Genomic DNA, 18340 nt, shown 5'->3' with positions numbered 1-18340 from the left:
AATATATATTTAAAAATTTTTAAACCATTTTAACTATATAATTCAGTGACATTATTTTCACATGTGCAACCATCACCACTATATATTGCCAAGCTCTATCACCCTAAATGGAAACTCTGCATTAAGCTATAACTACTGTTCCCCTATCTCTAGAGACCCTGGTAAACTCTATTTTCTGTCACTAAGAATTTGCCTGTCTAGGTACCTTATATAAAGGGAATCATATAGTATGTGTCCTTTATGTCTGGCTCATTTCACTTAGCATAGTGTTTTCAAAGTTCATCCATGTTGTAGCATGAAATAGAACTTTGTTCCTTTTTATGGCTGAATAATATTCCATTGTATGTATATACTGCATTTTGTTTATCCATTTATCTGTTGATGGACTTTTGAGTTGTTTCCAACTTTGGGCTATTGTAAATAATGCTACTATGAAGATTGGTGTAAAAGTATCTTTTTGATCCCCTGATGTCACTTCTCTTGGGCACATACCTAGAAGTGGGATTGTTAAATCATATGGTAATTCTATGTTTTGCCTTTTGAGGACCTGCCAAACTATCGTCTGCAGCAGCTGTACTGTTTATATTCCCGCCAGCAGTGCCTGAGGGTCCTAGTCCCTCCAATCCTCCTCAGTGCTTGTTATTTCCATATTTTTGGTTTTTGGTGTTTGTTTTAATAATAGCCTATCCTAAAGGTGTGAAGTGGTATATCACTGTGGTTTCGATTCGTATTTTCCTATTCATCAGTAATGTTAAGCATCCTTTCATGTATTTATTGGCCATTTGTATATCTTCTTTGAAGAAATATCTATCTGAGACCTTTGCCTATTTTTTATTCAGTTTGTTGTTGTTGTTCTTGTTCTTGAATTGTAACAGTTCTTTACTTATTTCAGATATTAATCTTTTATCAGATCCATGATTTGCATTATTTTCTCCCATTCTCTGGGCTGCCTTTTAACTGTCTTGAAACTATCCGTTGATGCACAAATCTTTCAAATTTTTATGTACTCCAGTTTATCTATTTTTTTGTTGCCCATACTTTTGGTGTCATATGCAAAAAACCATTTCCCCATCCAATGTCATAAAGTCTTTCTTTTGTTTTCTTCTAAGAGTCTTATAGTTTTCAGTTTTCATTCTTATGTTTAGGTCTTTGATCCATTTTGAGCATATGGTGTAAGGTGAGGATCCAGCTTCATTCTTTTGAATGTGGATATCTAGTTTCCCAACACTATTTGTTGAAAAGACTGTCTTTTTCCCCGCGGACTGTCTTGGCATCTTTGTCAAAAATCAAATACCATATGTATGACAGTTTATCTCTGGGATCTCTATTTTATTCTATTGGTCTACATGTCTATCCTGAGGATAGTACTACACTGTTTTGATTACTGTGGCTTTGTAGTAAGCTTTGAAATCAGGAAATGTGAGTCCTCCAACTTAATTTTGGATTTTTTGTTTCAAGATAATTTTGGTAATTCAAGATAATTTTGGCAATTTTGGTGACTTTAGATTCCATATGAATTTTATTTTTTTTTTTTGAAAATGGAAGCTTGTTTTTTTTAAGATTTTATTTATTTATTCGACAGAGACAGCCAGCGAGAGAGGGAACACAGGCAGAGGGGGGTGGGAGAGGAAGAAGCAGGCTCATAGTGGAGGAGCCTGATGTGGGGCTCGATCCCATAACACCGGTATCACACCCTGAGCCGAAGGCAGACGCTCAACCGCTGTGCCACCCAGGCGCCCCTCATATGAATTTTAGGATAAGTTTTTCCTTTTCTGTAAAAATGCCATTGGGATTTTGGTGGGGGTTACATTGAATCTGTAGATTACTTTGGATAGTAATGTCATCTTAACAGTATTAAATCTACCATTTCATGAACATGGAATGTCTTTCCATTTATCAAGTTTTCTGTAATATCTTTCAGCAGGTTTTGTAATTTTCAGTGTACACAATTTTTGCCTACTTGGTTCAACTTATTCCTAAGTATTTTTATTAATTCCAATATGACTATATTGCAATTACATTTTTTCCTTTTCAAATTGTTCATTGCAAGAATATAGAAATAAAACTGATTCTTATGTGTTGATTTGTACTCTGCAACTTTGCTGAATTTATTTATTAGCCTTGATTTATTGTGGATGCTTCATGGTTTTCTACATGTAAGATCATGTCATCTCTGAACAGAAATAACTTTACTTCTTCCTTTCCATTTTAGATCCCTTTTTTTTTCTTTTTCTTGCCTGATTCCTCTTGCTAGGACCTCCAATACTGTTTTGAATAGAAGTGGTGAAAGTGGGACTCCTTGTCTTATTCCTCATCTTAGAGGAAGAGCTTTCAGTTTCTCACCGTTGAGTATATTAGCTATGGCTTTTTCACATGTGGCCTTTACAATGCTGAGAGCATTTTTTTTTTATTCCTACTTTGTTGGTTTTTTTTTAAGATTTTATTTATTTATTTGACAGAGAGAGAGAGACAGCCAGCGAGAGAGGGAACACAAGCAGGGGGGTGGGAGAGGAAGAAGCAGGCTCATAGTGGAGGAGCCTGATGTGGGGCTCGATCCCATAACACCGGTATCACACCCTGAGCCGAAGGCAGACGCTCAACCGCTGTGCCACCCAGGCGCCCCTCATATGAATTTTAGGATAAGTTTTTCCTTTTCTGTAAAAATGCCATTGGGATTTTGGTGGGGGTTACATTGAATCTGTAGATTACTTTGGATAGTAATGTCATCTTAACAGTATTAAATCTACCATTTCATGAACATGGAATGTCTTTCCATTTATCAAGTTTTCTGTAATATCTTTCAGCAGGTTTTGTAATTTTCAGTGTACACAATTTTTGCCTACTTGGTTCAACTTATTCCTAAGTATTTTTATTAATTCCAATATGACTATATTGCAATTACATTTTTTCCTTTTCAAATTGTTCATTGCAAGAATATAGAAATAAAACTGATTCTTATGTGTTGATTTGTACTCTGCAACTTTGCTGAATTTATTTATTAGCCTTGATTTATTGTGGATGCTTCATGGTTTTCTACATGTAAGATCATGTCATCTCTGAACAGAAATAACTTTACTTCTTCCTTTCCATTTTAGATCCCTTTTTTTTTCTTTTTCTTGCCTGATTCCTCTTGCTAGGACCTCCAATACTGTTTTGAATAGAAGTGGTGAAAGTGGGACTCCTTGTCTTATTCCTCATCTTAGAGGAAGAGCTTTCAGTTTCTCACCGTTGAGTATATTAGCTATGGCTTTTTCACATGTGGCCTTTACAATGCTGAGAGCATTTTTTTTTATTCCTACTTTGTTGGGTTTTTTTTAAGATTTTATTTATTTATTTGACAGAGAGAGAGAGACAGCCAGCGAGAGAGGGAACACAAGCAGGGGGAGTGGGAGAGGAAGAAGCAGGCTCCCAGGAGGGAGCCTGATGTGGGGCTCAATCCCAGGTCCTGGGATCACGCCCTGAGCTGAAGGCAGATGTTTAACGACTGAGCCACCCAGGCACCCCGTGTTGAGTGTTTTTTTATCATGAAAGGGTGTTGAATTTTGTCGGTGCTTTCTTTGTGTCAATTGAGTTAATCATGTAAATTTCCCCTTCATTCTGTTAATGTTGTATATTGCATTGAACAATTTTCATATGTTGGACCATTCTTGTATTCCAAAAATAAATCCTAGTAGGTAAAAATATATAATCCTTTTGATATGCTGTTGAATTCAGTTTACTAGTAGTTTCCTTATTGAATTCAGCTTACTAATCCTTTGTTGAGGATTTTTGCATCTATGTTCATAAAGGATATTCGTCTGTAGTTTTCTTGCAGTGTTTTGTCTGCTTTAATGAGTTAGCAAGATTCTCTCTTACTCAGTTATTGCAAGAGATTGAGAAAGATTGATGCCAATTCTTATTCACATGTTTAGTAGAATTCACTAATGAAGCCATCTAATCTTGGGCTTTATTTTGTTGGGTAGTTTTAGACTACCGCTTCAATCTCCTTACTAATTTTAGGCATATTCAGATTTTCTGTTTCTTCTTGAGTCTTGTTTGGTAGATGTGTGTTCCTAAGAATTTGTCCATATCATCTAGTTTATCTAGGGTACAACAGTTGACCAAAAATAAAAGAGAAAAAACACAACTCAAAATGGATCATAGGTTTACATGTAAAAGGTGAAAGTGTAAGGCTTTTAGGAGAAAACATAAGTGAAAATCTTGGAACTAGGGTTTGGTGATGGGTTCTTAGACATGATTCCAAAGACATGACCCATAAAAGGAAAAATCAATAAATTGAACTTAACAAAATTTTAAATTTTTGCTCATGAAAATCCTTGTTAAGAGGATTAAAAAATAAGCTGCAGACTAAGAGAAAATATTTGCAAATCACATATCTGACAAAGGACTCATAGCTAGAATATATAAAGAATTTTCAGAGGTACCTGGCTGGCTCAGCCAGTATTATTCTTAGGGTGATGAGTTTGAGTCCCACGTTGGGTGTAGAGATTACTTAAAAATAATATCTTTCATTTTTTTAAGATTTTATTTATTTATTTGACAGAGATAGAGACAGCCAGCGAGAGAGGGAACACAAGCAGGGGGAGTGGGAGAGGAAGAAGCAGGCTCCCAGCAGAGGAGCCTGATGTGGGGCTCGATCCCAGAATGCTGGGATCATGCCCTGAGCCAAAGGCAGACGCTTAACTGCGCCACCCAGGCACCCCTAAAAATAATATCTTTTGAAAATTCTTTTTTTAAGTTTTAAATTTAAAAATTAAAAAAAAAAATTCAGGTGTACCTGGCTGGCTCAGTTGGTAGAGCATGCAACTCTTGATCTCATGAGTTTGAGCCCCACATTGGGGGTAGAGTGTACTTAATAAAAAAAATTTTTTTAAAGAATTTTCAAATCTCAACATCAAAACAATAAACAACCTAATTAGAAAAGGGGGGGGAATGAAGAAATACATCACCAAAAAAGATATATGGATGACAAATAAGCACATGAAAAAATGTTCAACAGCACCTGCCCTTTGGGAAATGCAAATTAAGACCATGATGCAATATCACTATGTCTAAAATATAAAATTGTTAACAGGGGCACCTGGATGGCTCAGTCAGTTGAGCGTGCAACTCTTCGTTTCAGCTCAGGTCATGATTGAGCAAATTAAGACCATGATGCAATATCACTATGTCTAAAATATAAAATTGTTAACAGGGGCACCTGGATGGCTCAGTCAGTTGAGCGTGCAACTCTTCGTTTCAGCTCAGGTCATGATTGAGCAAATTAAGACCATGATGCAATATCACTATGTCTAAAATATAAAATTGTTAACAGGGGCACCTGGATGGCTCAGTCAGTTGAGCGTGCAACTCTTCGTTTCAGCTCAGGTCATGATTGAGCAAATTAAGACCATGATGCAATATCACTATGTCTAAAATATAAAATTGTTAACAGGGGCACCTGGATGGCTCAGTCAGTTGAGCGTGCAACTCTTCGTTTCAGCTCAGGTCATGATTGAGCAAATTAAGACCATGATGCAATATCACTATGTCTAAAATATAAAATTGTTAACAGGGGCACCTGGATGGCTCAGTCAGTTGAGCGTGCAACTCTTCGTTTCAGCTCAGGTCATGATTGAGCAAATTAAGACCATGATGCAATATCCACTATGTCTAAAATATAAAATTGTTAACAGGGGCACCTGGATGGCTCAGTCAGTTGAGCGTGCAACTCTTCGTTTCAGCTCAGGTCATGATTGAGCCCTGCTTCGGAAGCTCAGAGCTTAGCAGGGTGTCTGCTTGAGATTCTCTCTCTTCCTCTTCTTCTGCCTCTCCCCCCACTTTTGCTCTCTCTCTCTCTCTCTCGAATAAATGAATAAATCTTTAAAAAATAGATAAAATTGTGACAATACCAAATGCAGGTGAGGATTCTGAGAAACACACATTGTTAAGTGTGAGAATGTAAAATGGTACAACTACTCTAGGAAACAGTTTGGCAGTTTCTTAGAAAACTGAACATTCAACTGCCATATGACCCAGTAATTATACCCTTGGGCAACTGTATTTATCCCAGAGAAATGAGAATTTAGGTCCACCCAAAAACCTGTACACAAATGTTCATAGTACCTTTATTTATAACAGCCTGAAATTAGAAATCACTTGGATGTTTGTCAGTGGGTTGAATAGTTGAACAAACTTGTATATCCATTGCATGGAATACTAGCAAACAACAAAAAAGAATGAGGTATAAATACAAACAACCTGGATGGATCTCAAGGGCATTTGGCTGAGTGAAAAAGCTATCCTCCAGAGCTTACATACTGGTTGCTGTGGTGGTTACACAAATCTACACAGAAGATAAAATGATGTAGAACTGTAGACACACATTGAGCCAAGATCTTTTCCTGTCTGTGGTATTATATTAGAATTCCATGAGCTGTAACCACTGGGTGAAGGGTACACAGGGTCTCTGCACTACAGTTACAATTCCCTATATTCTGTAGTTATTTCAAAATAAAAAGGTTTTTTTTTAAGATTTATCTATCTATTTGGAGGAAGGAGGGAGAGAGAATCCCAAGCAGACTGTGCGGTGAGTGCAAAGCCCCACGCAGGACTCAATCTCACGACTCTGAGATCACGACCCCAGCAAAAAACCAAGAGTCGGTCACTTAACCAACTGTGCCACCCAGGTGCCCCTAAAAAGCTTTTTTAATGCCCTAGAGGAGAAGGTATGACACTAAGACAACCTTTGATGGATTATAGTCTGTTTTAGATGTGTATTGCAGCTACTTTTTTAATAAAGACCAAGTCTTCATCTCTTATAAATATATACTACAGTTTTTACAGATGGAATTATGTCATATCTAGGATCTGGGGGGGAGGGAATATGGATGATGAAATAAATTGCCCTCTTGTTGAAAATTGCTGAAGCTGGATAATGGGTGTACAAGATTCATTCTCTCCCTTTGTACTTATTTAGAACTTTCTATAATAACAGTTTAAAAACATAAATGAAATAAAAATGATGAGGGTTCCTTGGGACTCTTGACTGTGTGGGTCAGAGGCAGGGCTCTTAGCTCCTGCCCTGAAGCTGGGCTCAGACCATTGCTTCCAGGCTGGAGCAGAGGGCTTCTCCAGTCAGTTTCAGGGACACAGTGCTGCTCTCATCAAGTCCCATGCTTCTGTGTCCATAGTCAGCCACATGCATGAAGCTTTTTGTGTTCCAGGCATTGGCTCTGCCAGGCCCTACAGGTTCTGCCTTCCATTACTTGCCATCATCCTCCAGGCCTCCCTATATTCACTTATTCATCTCTCCACTTTTTTATTCATCTGTTCAGTCATTCCTCTGTCCACCATGCTCCCATCCATCTCTTTACTCATTCATTTCTTTAACACTTCCTGAAGTCTACATCAATGAATAAGACATGGTTACTGCCTTTGGGGAGACGGTCAGACAGTGCAAGGTATAGGGGACGTAAGATAAGTGCCATGACACTTACTGTACAAAGCACCTTGGTAGTGAGATAGAAACTGATGTCAGTCCTTGGAGTGATGATGTTAGATAAGACTTGCTCAGAGGAGGTAATGCTTGAGATGAGTCTTCAAAGTTAGTATTTTCACCTATGTTTGGCCCACCTAGGGAATGTAGGATAATCCCCCTATTTTGACGTCAGCTGATTTGCAGACTTAATTCTGTCTGCAATCTTAATTCCTTTTTGTCGTGTAAAATAACATTCATGGACTCCAGGGATTAGGACTTTGACATCTTTTGGAGGCCATTACTCTGCCTCTCCCAAGAATAGAGTCCAGAACTCAATTTAAGGCCAGAGAAGACATTGTGGATCCATAGGAAAGGACTGTCTATTCTATAAATGGTGCTGAGAAAATTGCTTATCCTTACAGAAAAAAATAAAATAAAATAAAAATAAAATTGGATTCTAAAGGTTCTGGATCCCATTCTCATGTGTGTTCCCATCACCAAGCAATTTCTCAGACACCAGCAAGTTGTCCTACAATTCAGCTCAATTCTCACACTCTCCACCTGGAGATAGCATCAGATCCCACAGGTCAAGGGCTCAGTCCTGCAAGACCTCCCTTGTTCTCCCACTTCAGGAACTAGTCACAAGCCCAAGGTGCTTCTGATCCACAGGCAATAGATTGGAGGTTCCAACAAATTCCCGCCTTGGGTTCAATTAATTTTCTAGAGTGGCTCACAGAACTCAGAGAAACATTTTACCGACTAGAGTACCAATTTATTACAAAAGGATAGAACTCAGGAACAACCAGATGGAAGAGATACACGGGCAAGATAGGCAGGAAGGGTCACAGAGCTTCCATGCCCTATCCAGGTGCTCCACTCTCCCCAAATTTCCATGTGTTCACCAACCAAAAGTTCTCCAAACACTGTCCTAGTGTTTTTATGGAGGCTTCATTATGTAGGCATGATTGACTAAATCATTGGCCACTGGTTATTGATCCAGCCCCTCTCCCCTGCCTAGAGTGGGTTGGGGGGTAGCCCCATCCCTGGGTTACCTAGGGGCTTTCCAAAAGTCATCATTAACATAACAAAAGAAACCTTTATCACTCTTATCATAGGACATCCCAAGAGTTTTAAGAGCTCTATGCCTGGAAAGGATCAAAGACCAAATATGTATTTCTTTTTTTAAAAAGATTTTATTTATTTATTTGACAGAGAGAGAGACAGCCAGCGAGAAAGGGAACACAAGCAGGGGGAGTGGGAGAGGAAGAAGCAGGCTCCCAGGAGGGAGCCTGATGTGGGGCTCAATCCCAGGTCCTGGGATCACACCCTGAGTTGAAGGCAGACGCTTAATGACTGAGCCACCCAGGCACCCCCAAATATATATTTCTTATTAAAAATCATAATACCACAGATTTCAACCTACATAATACACAAAAATCATTCCCAAGTGCAATAAAAAGTTAATGTCAAAATAAAGACTATAAAACATTGAAGGATAACATAGGAGAGTATCTTTGCAGCTTTGAGGTAGGGAAGAGTTTCCTGAGCACAAAAAATATAAACCAAACAGGACATGACTGATAAATTTGTCTATACGAAAATTAAGAACTTGTGTTCATCAAAAGCACCTTAAAGAGATGGGACAAGCTACAAAGTGGGAGATGATACTTGTGATACAAGTGGGAAACAAAGATTTAGTATACAGAATTGTGACAGTGTATGTATATATACACATACATAGAAATATATTTTTTACATTATTGATTACATTAACGACCAATAGCTCAAAAGATACAGATTTTTCACATTAAAGGAAATACCAATGGCTTATAAACATAGACAAGGTGTTTACCTCATTAGTGATTATTAACGATCAGAGAAATGTAAATTCAAACCAAGATAAGATTCCATTCCATACCCATCAGCCTGTCAACAATGCCTGACAATGCCAATCCTTAGAGCTGGCTAGGATGTGGTGTGGCGGGAACATTTATACATACTGTTGGAAATCTTTTTTTTTTTTTTAAGACAGAGCTTGTGCTCGTGCACATGGGGGACAAGGGCAGGGGAGAGGGAAAGGGAGTCTTAAGCAGACTCCATACAGAGTGCAGAGCCTGAGGTGGGGCTTGGTCTCATAACCCTAAGATCACAACCTAAGCTGAATCGAAGAGTCAGTCGCTTAACCCACTGAGCCACTCCAGCACCCCACTGTCAGAAATCTTAAGTGATAGAGTAGCTTTGGGACGCAGTTTGGCATACCTAGGACCCAGGGATGCCACACCTGGGTCTTACACCCCTAGAGCATCAATTCACACCAGGCATAATGATTTTGCCAAGGGGGCAAAAATCTTAGCCATGACAATGGTTTGTGGCCTTCCAAAGAGCCATGGAATATAACAAATATACGGTATATTTGTGGTACTAAAGTTTCATTGGGACAATTAGGAAAACAATGTAGAAAAGGCTCTTTCGGGGGTAGAAATGAAAAAGAGGCTAAGAACCACTGTCCAAGGGGAAACTCTGGAACATGTGCCCGGGAGGTGTGTAGGTATGTTTGCAGTACCATCATTCATACTAGCAGCAACACAGAAAAGCACCCACTGCTCTCCAGCAGTGCAGTGGATATGTAAAATTTGACATGTTCATAAAATGCAAGACTGTGCAACAGTGAGAATGAATCAATCACAGCTACACAAGCAGTTGAGTGTAAAAAAAAATAAGTAAATAAAAAGCCAGCCAAAGCAGAAATGCTACTGGATGGTCCCATTTATATAAGGTCAAACAATGCAAGACTCAACAGAAATAAATGCTAAAACACAGCAAGGGTGTGATTTATAGAAATAATGAATAGCTCTAAAGGAAAGAGAGGGGAATGCAGTTGGAGTACCGCATGCAGGTGGTTGAATTCTAAGGTTCTGGTATTTTTCTTAAGCAGAGTAAGTTCATTTTATTAATTTCCAAACTATACTTAAATGTATATATACTTAAATGTATATACTGTATTTTTCTTTAGACACATATATATTTCATAATAAATTGTTAGCAGTATTCTTTTTTTAATAATAATATTTTTATTATATTATGTTAGTCACCATACAGTACATCCCTGGTTTTTGATGTAAAGTTCCATGATTCATTACTTGCGTATAACACCCAGTGCACCATGCAGTATTCTTAACGGCCTTCTACCATACCTGGCCCATTGGTAGATGGCTTTGAATTGAATTCAGCTGGAGTGGACTCGAGCATCATGCTCTGGCAGATATTTCTGTTTCCGTACTTAAGGAGATGGTGGGGATCGAAAGGTAGGTGACTAACAGCGATGGGGCGAAAGTCAACCTGTGCACTCTTTCAACCAGACCGTGTTTTTGCAGCAAAAATAGTTTGAGAAACTAGTTCCCAGTTCTTCTCCCTCTTCTCAAACAAGGAGCACTTATCCTGAAAATGTTCATCTCCTTCTCTGCCTGTCCCCCTTCCTCAGCTCCTCTTTGCCAGCTGGTGTCTCTCCTTCCAGCTATCCCTGATGGACTTCTGGACACAGCCATCCGTGCTGATGAGGCGGGGAGTGAGGAGGACCTGTACGAGGACATGCACAGCTCCAGCCACCACTACAGCCACCCTGGAGGGGGTGGTGAGCAGCTGGCCATCAATGAGGTAGGGTAAAGACTGCATGGATGAAGGGACGGGGCTGGAACAGATGGCCTGGATGTCAGGGTGAGTCCAGCATGTTTGCACAGGCCTAGATGCCCACAGTCTGTGTTGCAAGCAGATGGCAGTGGCCCCCATGTGCACACAGCACAGTTTCAGCCTGTGGCTCTCACTTTAGGTTGTGATGTCCACCAGCAGAGCTTACCCAATTAGAGGACCTGCCCCTCTGCCCTCGTGGCCTACAGGGAACCCAGAATGGCAGGCATGACCCAGGACCTATGACGAAAGAGTGCTGGTCTGTCCTTCCCTATAATAGCCCCTGTAAGCCATCCTGGATGGAACACGCTCTGCTTGGTAGAATGGAGGCCAGAGCTTAGCCCCCATCCCTCCAAGAAGTTGTCTGGGAAGGATGAGAAGCAAGGCAGGTGAAAATTGATTTCTCTCCTATTGACTCCAAGAGCTCAAAAAACGCTGTGATTGCTATGACAACTGTGTGCAAGTTTGTTTGCTTGTTTGTTTGTTTGCTGTTCCTACCAGAACAGAAGAAATTAGTGAGGTGCTTCCTGTGGGCAAAACCGGTTCCCATACCAAGGACTCCTTTTGCACTGTCCAAGTACAGAGACATTCTGAGACCTTGACTCCTCTCTTTTTCTCACTTGTACTCCTATTTATTTTCTCCCCCTCTTCTTTTTTATTTAATTCAGCAGGTAGGGGGGCCCTAGACATAACGTGGTCTATAACCCTCATCCATAACACCGCATTCTCTTCCTGGTCATAAGCTACTATGTATTGCTGCTTCATCAAAACCAGAATCTCACCACCCAGGATCTTGCAGGACCCCAGAAGGGGATCAATTTACGAACAGTATGAGTGAATGAATGGGCTGGTGGGCTTTTCAGAAACCCTCAAGGAGTATGCTGTCCTCATCACCTACTCAACAGAGGGGTACAAACTATAGATGGTGGACGAACTCTTCTCTCAGGCCCAGATCTGAATAATGATTTAAAACAGTCATTAAATAATGCTTTATTAAAAATCTATGGTGTGTTAAATAACACATATCCAAGTAAGTTGACTTTTCCAATACATAAAGGCTTTCTTTAAGTACTTCTCATCAGCTGTTTTGAATGGAAGATGTTCTAAAATTATGTCATTTTAAGCAGAATTCACAGATAATGGTTTTGTTTTTCCCCGATGTCTCAGGCTTCCCTCCTCTGTCTTGGGCCCCAGCCCTGGTGGGGAGCAGCATGGTGCAGGGGGTAGAATCCCAGCACTGGGGCCTCCCAGACCTGAATGGGATTTCCTCCCTGCCCAGGGCCAGGCATGGAGCTCTGAGCAGGTAAACCCTCTGAATGCTGGTTTACTTAACTGTAAAATAGGATGGCCATGAGGTTACCTGGCATGTTCTCAGTAAACTTCCAGCAATGAGGATGATAACAAACAGGGAGTACTCACATACAGTTTTTAGGGACTCTGGAAAGGTATGTGGCCATTGGTGCTGCGTTGTTAGAGTTCTTGTGTCTGTTTTTCATAGCTGCATGTGTCCTACCTGACAGTGAAATTCTGGTCTGTCACATCTTGCTGACCTGGTGAGGTGGTGCCTTCTGAGGCCCTTGACAAGTTTTTCATTCTAAGATGCTTTGGATGAGGGAAACCAAGGACTACTAGAGCCAGGACTACCCTAAAAGAACAAATAGGCTCTGACAGAAGGCACCTTTATGAGGGAAATGAAGGTAATTTGGATTATGAATTGGATAGCACCTATTTTGGACACTTGGAGAATTTGTTTCCTATTTGGTTTGAAGGTCTTTCTTGGTATTTGGGGCTCCTGACGGACAGGGTGGTAATGTTGTTTCTTACATTTAGAGCACTCAGTACTTTCTAGGGTACTTGTCTTTCCTGGACATACTTCTGTGGGGAAGGACATGTGTCACATCCTGGAAGAGGGCAGCCACACCAAGGAGCCCCTCTCCAGGGATGCAGCGAGCTAATGCCAGTTGGAGGCTGGGCTCCTAACTTGGTCAGTGTCCATCAGGCTGCTCTCCTTTATGAGGTTTGGAGGCTGACAGCCCTGCATCTTCCCCCCATCCTGCCACTGGCTAGTGGGGGATATGTGGCAAGTCATTTCCTTCTCAGGGCCTCAGTTTCCTCTTGTGGAGTGGATGTGGCATCTGGGTCCACAGGCAGCTATAGGGGGGTCACATATACAGGCGTATAGGGTACTCAGGAAAGGCAGGCACCCATTATGATTTTTTGGTAGCATTATATAGACCCACTTTATCAGAAACTGAAGAGCTATCAAAGATGATTCTCCAATAACAGGCTAGTTCACTTGGCCTTCCAAGAGCAGCGAAGTCCCACTGTGCATTCCCTGAACCCTCTAACACTCACTGCTGGCTCACATGTATGGCAAGATTTGCTAGGGTCAACGTGAGTTCCACACTTAGAGATTATAGAAGCAATGGATGTCAAAGGAAAGTCCACACTAAAGAATATTTATCTTGCTCTAAAATCACACATTCACTTGTATTTTTTAGACACATGTGAGTATCATGTTCTGAATTGTGACACTTTCTTGTGTGTATTGACTTCAGAAGGAGAGACCACATCTCAATTTCCAAGCAGAAGGGAGTTCAAACCATCTGGTCCAAAGAGCAGTAGATGCAGGGGAGAACAGCAAAGCACTTTTGTAATTCTGGGTACAGAAGTGAGTGCATGTGCCCACATCTGCATGCACAAGAAAGTTCTGAGTGTGATGTGTGGATGTGTATGTTGCATGTATGTGACATATCTACTGAGTATTTAATTGGTGTCAGGTAATGTCCCAGGCTCTGGGATACAGGACTGTCAGGAGTAGGGGGCAGGCAGGGCATGTATGTGTCCTGCCAAACAGAGAAAGGACACAGTATCATGTTCTTTCTGTATTCCCTGCATCTCACACATGCCTTGCACCTCATGATTGACCAGACCCTGCTACAGGAGTTCACTTCAGTGCCTAGAAGTGTCCCTTTCTTTCTTCAGCATTGTCCCTTCTAGTGCCTTGTCCAGATGTCCATGACCCAGGCCTGGGCCTATCTGCCCGATTCCTCACCCTCTTCCCAGCCTCTCCCTGCCTCACAAAGCTCTGAGCATGCCTTGCTGGGCTGGGCAGTTATCCCTGCAGTCAAGCCTGAGGGTATCCTTAGCCCAAGCATATTTTCTGGAGTTGAGGGCTAAAAGGAGGAGGTGTCTTTGGAAGATGTTCTCTTTTCATTTCTACCCAGCTACCCACCCGCCTCCCCACCAAGTTGTGAGATGGGACCAGAGGAGGGGAGGGCATGGCTCCTGACTCAGAGGCCTGGGGTCTTCTGACACCCAGTCCACTACGCTGTGGATGGCAGTGTCTCCCCTATGGGCCAGGTCACAGCTGCACTAAAGGAGGGTACATGTGTGGAGCTGGTCTTCCTCCCAGTTCTGCCCACTGCCTGCATGGCCCTGAGGACCTTGTTGTGTCCAGGTCTACTCCAAGCACCTATGCATAGAAGCGTTCTGATGTCCCTGCTCCAGGAGGGCAAGGGCTGGCCCGGGGACAGTCCTGGATCCTCCTGCTGAGGAGAGGTGAAGTTTGAACTAGAGGGAAGACAGACATAAATCTCATCCTCTACCCTGGGACTTAAGAAAAGGAGCCAGCAGGGCAGGTGGGAAGTGGGACTGTCCTGGCCCACCAGGCCATAGGGTCACCCGAGGATAGAAGACAGTCTTGCCATCCTTAAGCACCCAGAAATTCTGTGTGGAACACTAAGAGGACACTGCAGGACACCAGGCCAGCTTGTGACCACCCCATCCATGGAGCTAGTCTGACCTTCTCTCCAGGTGTTTCTGTCTTCCCCAGTACCTGTGACCCTGGGTGTCCATCCCAAGGCCTGACCTGGCTCTTGTGCCCCTTCTTGCACCAGCCCAAGGTAAGAGCCTGATACTGGCCAGTGTTCCAGATACCTCTTGCAAGCCCTGTCGTTGGACAACGACTGCATTTAACTCTCCATGAGGTGGAGCAGCAACAGCTTGCGGACCTCCAGGGCCAGAACTGCAAGTTTTCCAATGGGCAGCATACCCAGAGCAGCTTTCCTCTTTCCTCCCCAAGACACGGTACTGGGGGCTTAGCCCGCATCACCTATGCTCCTCCTCCAGCTCCCTGCCAATCCTGCCACCTTGGCAGCCTGGATGGGCCACTCCCTGCTGCCACCTGAACTTACCCTCCCCTCCCTGGCTTGAACCCCTCAAGGGCCAAGGCCTTTGCTGTCGCTTTACTGGGTTTGCTTTTTGGTCATAAAACATATACAAAAAGGACGTCACCACTGTGTTCACTGCTACACACCCATTTCACCAGGAGTTAAAGTCTGGGTGTCCCTGGGCAGGGCAGAGGGCATCTTTTAGGTGTTGGTACCAGCCCATGTTCAGAGGTTCAGAGGTTCTCCTGCCCCAGGCTGGTCAGCTACAGGGGAAGTCTTACACCAGAACTGGGCCTTGGATGAAGCCTTAAAACATGCCCCCAGGGCCAGCACCGCAGCAGGTGGAGTGCCATAGACCCACAGCACTCAGCCCTGCACCGACCAGTGGGTTCCCAGAACTTCTTTCTGCCCCTTCTTCTATGGTGTCCAATGGCTCTGAAACCACAGGGACACAATAAAGCATCCGGCCCAAAGTCAGGGCTTCCGAGCCACGCCCTATGAGGGCAAGTCATAGTCTTACCAGAGAAGCCCTGGGATTTGGGACGGCAGGGAGCCTATGATGCCTCTGTTCCCCCACCATCCTCCTGAGAGCTTGAGGGAGGAAATCTTGAGCCTAGTTTCCTGAAGAACTGAAGACATAGAGAAAGAAGACTTTTCCCCACAACCACATAGATGGGACCAGGCTGAACTTTCCGATCTGAGGAAGGCAGCCAGCCTCTCTGGACATAATCCTGACCCTCCCCTGACACACACATCCCAGCCTCTGCTTAGGGTGTTCAGCAGGATGGGGGTGTCCTCAGTGCACTCATTTGTACTCACTCACATGCATGTGGTACTGACCCACACATGTTCACCCACATGTGAACACCCACCTCTGCACATATTCCATGACTCCTGCCCCACAGTGTTGAACATGGAGCCTGGGAATCTCTACTCACTTCTGACCTTCTTTTAAGTCTCCTCGACCCCCTCAGCTGCCATCTGATGGCATGGTGACTGTGACAGAGCTCACTGTTGTGGATGGACTGACAGACACCTGCACATGAGCTTCAAACCCTACAGTGTTAAGTTTGCAGCCTCTGTCAGGAAGACAGTGGGAACTCCTGCATAGCTGACATAGGTTTTGTTTGTTTTTTAAGATTTTATTTATTGAGAGAGAGAGGGAGGGCACACGAGCAAAGGGAGGGGCAGAGGGAAAGGGAGAAGCAGACTCCCTGCTGAGCAGGGAGCCTGACATGGGGCTCTATCCCAGGACCCTGGGATCATGAACTGAGCCGAAGGCAGATGCCCAACCAACTGAGCCACCTAGGTAGCCCTGACATAGGGTTTTTTTTAAAAGCTGCCAAACCACATGCAGAAGAATGAAATTGGGCCCTTACCTCACAACATACACAAAAATCAACTCAAAATGGATTAAAGACTTAAACCAAAAACCTGAAACCATAAAACTACTAGAAGAACACAAGGAAAAGTTTCTTGACACTGGTCCGGGCAATGGTTTTTTTTGGATATGATACCAAAAGCACAGGTAACAAAAGCAAAAATAGGTAAGTGGGACTACAACAAACTATAAGCTCCTATACACTGAAGGAAACCGTCAACAGAGTGAAAAGGCAACCTTTGGAATGGCAGAATATATTTGCAAACCATATATCTGATAAAGAATTAATATTCAAAATATATTAGTAACTCATACAACTCAATAGCAAAAAAACCAAATAACTCATTTTAAAAATGGACAAAGGACCTGAATAGACATTTATCAAAAGAAGATACACAAATGGCCAACAGATATATATATATGGACAGATATATGGTTCAACATCTTTAATCATCAGGGAAATGCAAATCAAAACCACAATGAGGTATCACTTCACATCTCTTAGAATGCCTATTATTAAAAAGACAAAAGATAACTGTTGGTGACAATGTGGAGAAAAGGAAACCCTTATAAACTTTTGGTAGGAATACAGATTGGTACAGCCAGTATGGAAAACAGTACAGAAGTTCCTCAAAAAATTTAAAATAGAATTATTATTTGATCCAGCAATCCTATTTCTGGGTGTTCCAAAAGAAATGAGATCAGGATCTCAAAGAGATATCTGCATTACCATCTTCATTGCGGCATTATTCACAGTAGGAAAGACATGGAAGCAACCTAAGTGCCTATTGATGGATGAATGGACAAGGAAAATGTGGTGTATATACCATGGAATATTACTCAACCTTAAAAAAGGAAAGTCTGCCATTTGTGACATCATGAATGAACCTGGAAGATATTATGCTAAGTGAAATTAGCCAGACAGAGAAAGATGAAAAATGCATGATCTTACTTATATGTGTAGTCTAAAAGTCAAACTCATAGAAGCAGAGAAAAGAAGGATGATTGTGTGGAGCTGGGGGAGGGAGAAATGGGGAAATGTCAGACAAAAGGATACGAAGTGTCTGTCTTGCAAGATGAGTAAGTTCTGGAGATCTAACTTGCAGCATGGTGACCATAGTTAATACTGTGTTGTGCACTTGAAATGTGCTAAGGGGATAGATCTTAAGTGGTGTCACCACACACACACAAATGGTAACTGTGTGAGGTGATAGATATGGTAATTAGCCTGACTGTGGTGATTATTTCACAATGTTCAAACTACCAAGTTGTACACCTTAAATATATACGATTTTTATTTGTCACTTATACCTCAATAAATCTGGGAGGAGGTGGGGAATAGCAGATGAATAAGCCAGCTGCTTTCCCAAAGGAACAAAATGCTGCTCTGATGGGTAAGGAAAGGTCCTGAGTCAGGACCCGAAAGGAGCGGTGAGGATGCCCTCCGTCTGTCCTGAGTTCAAATTCCGACTCCACCATCCCTGTATACCCATGAGATTTTACGAGTGAGCAAATCACCTGACCTTCCAGAGCTGCATTCACTCCTCTCAAGTGGAGGCCAAGACAGCTCTTGGTGTTAGGAATCAGACACCCGGCCCATCTCCAGGGCCGCGCTGCGCCGGTACCTGCGAAGCCCCCCGGAAC

The 18340-nt window shown here is 42.3% G+C and overlaps 1 protein-coding gene across 3 annotated transcripts in view; it reads left to right on the top strand.

Annotated features, from left to right (window-relative positions):
• Nucleotides 1-18340, top strand: part of ARHGEF4 (Rho guanine nucleotide exchange factor 4) — a 233643-nt gene that overhangs the window by 201392 nt on the left and 13911 nt on the right. For 2 of the 3 annotated variants that reach the window (XM_034653500.1, XM_034653502.1), the window contains exon 5: nucleotides 10941-11113. In XM_034653500.1, the coding sequence (XP_034509391.1) occupies nucleotides 10941-11113 (173 nt within the window). The remainder of the gene's footprint in view (nucleotides 1-10940; nucleotides 11114-18340) is intronic. The other variant, XM_034653501.1, reaches the window with a different exon arrangement.

Source organism: Ailuropoda melanoleuca, unplaced genomic scaffold (genome assembly GCF_002007445.2).
Source record: "Ailuropoda melanoleuca isolate Jingjing unplaced genomic scaffold, ASM200744v2 unplaced-scaffold9223, whole genome shotgun sequence".
NCBI lineage: Eukaryota > Metazoa > Chordata > Mammalia > Carnivora > Ursidae > Ailuropoda > Ailuropoda melanoleuca.
This window is presented reverse-complemented; position numbering and strand designations above follow the sequence as displayed.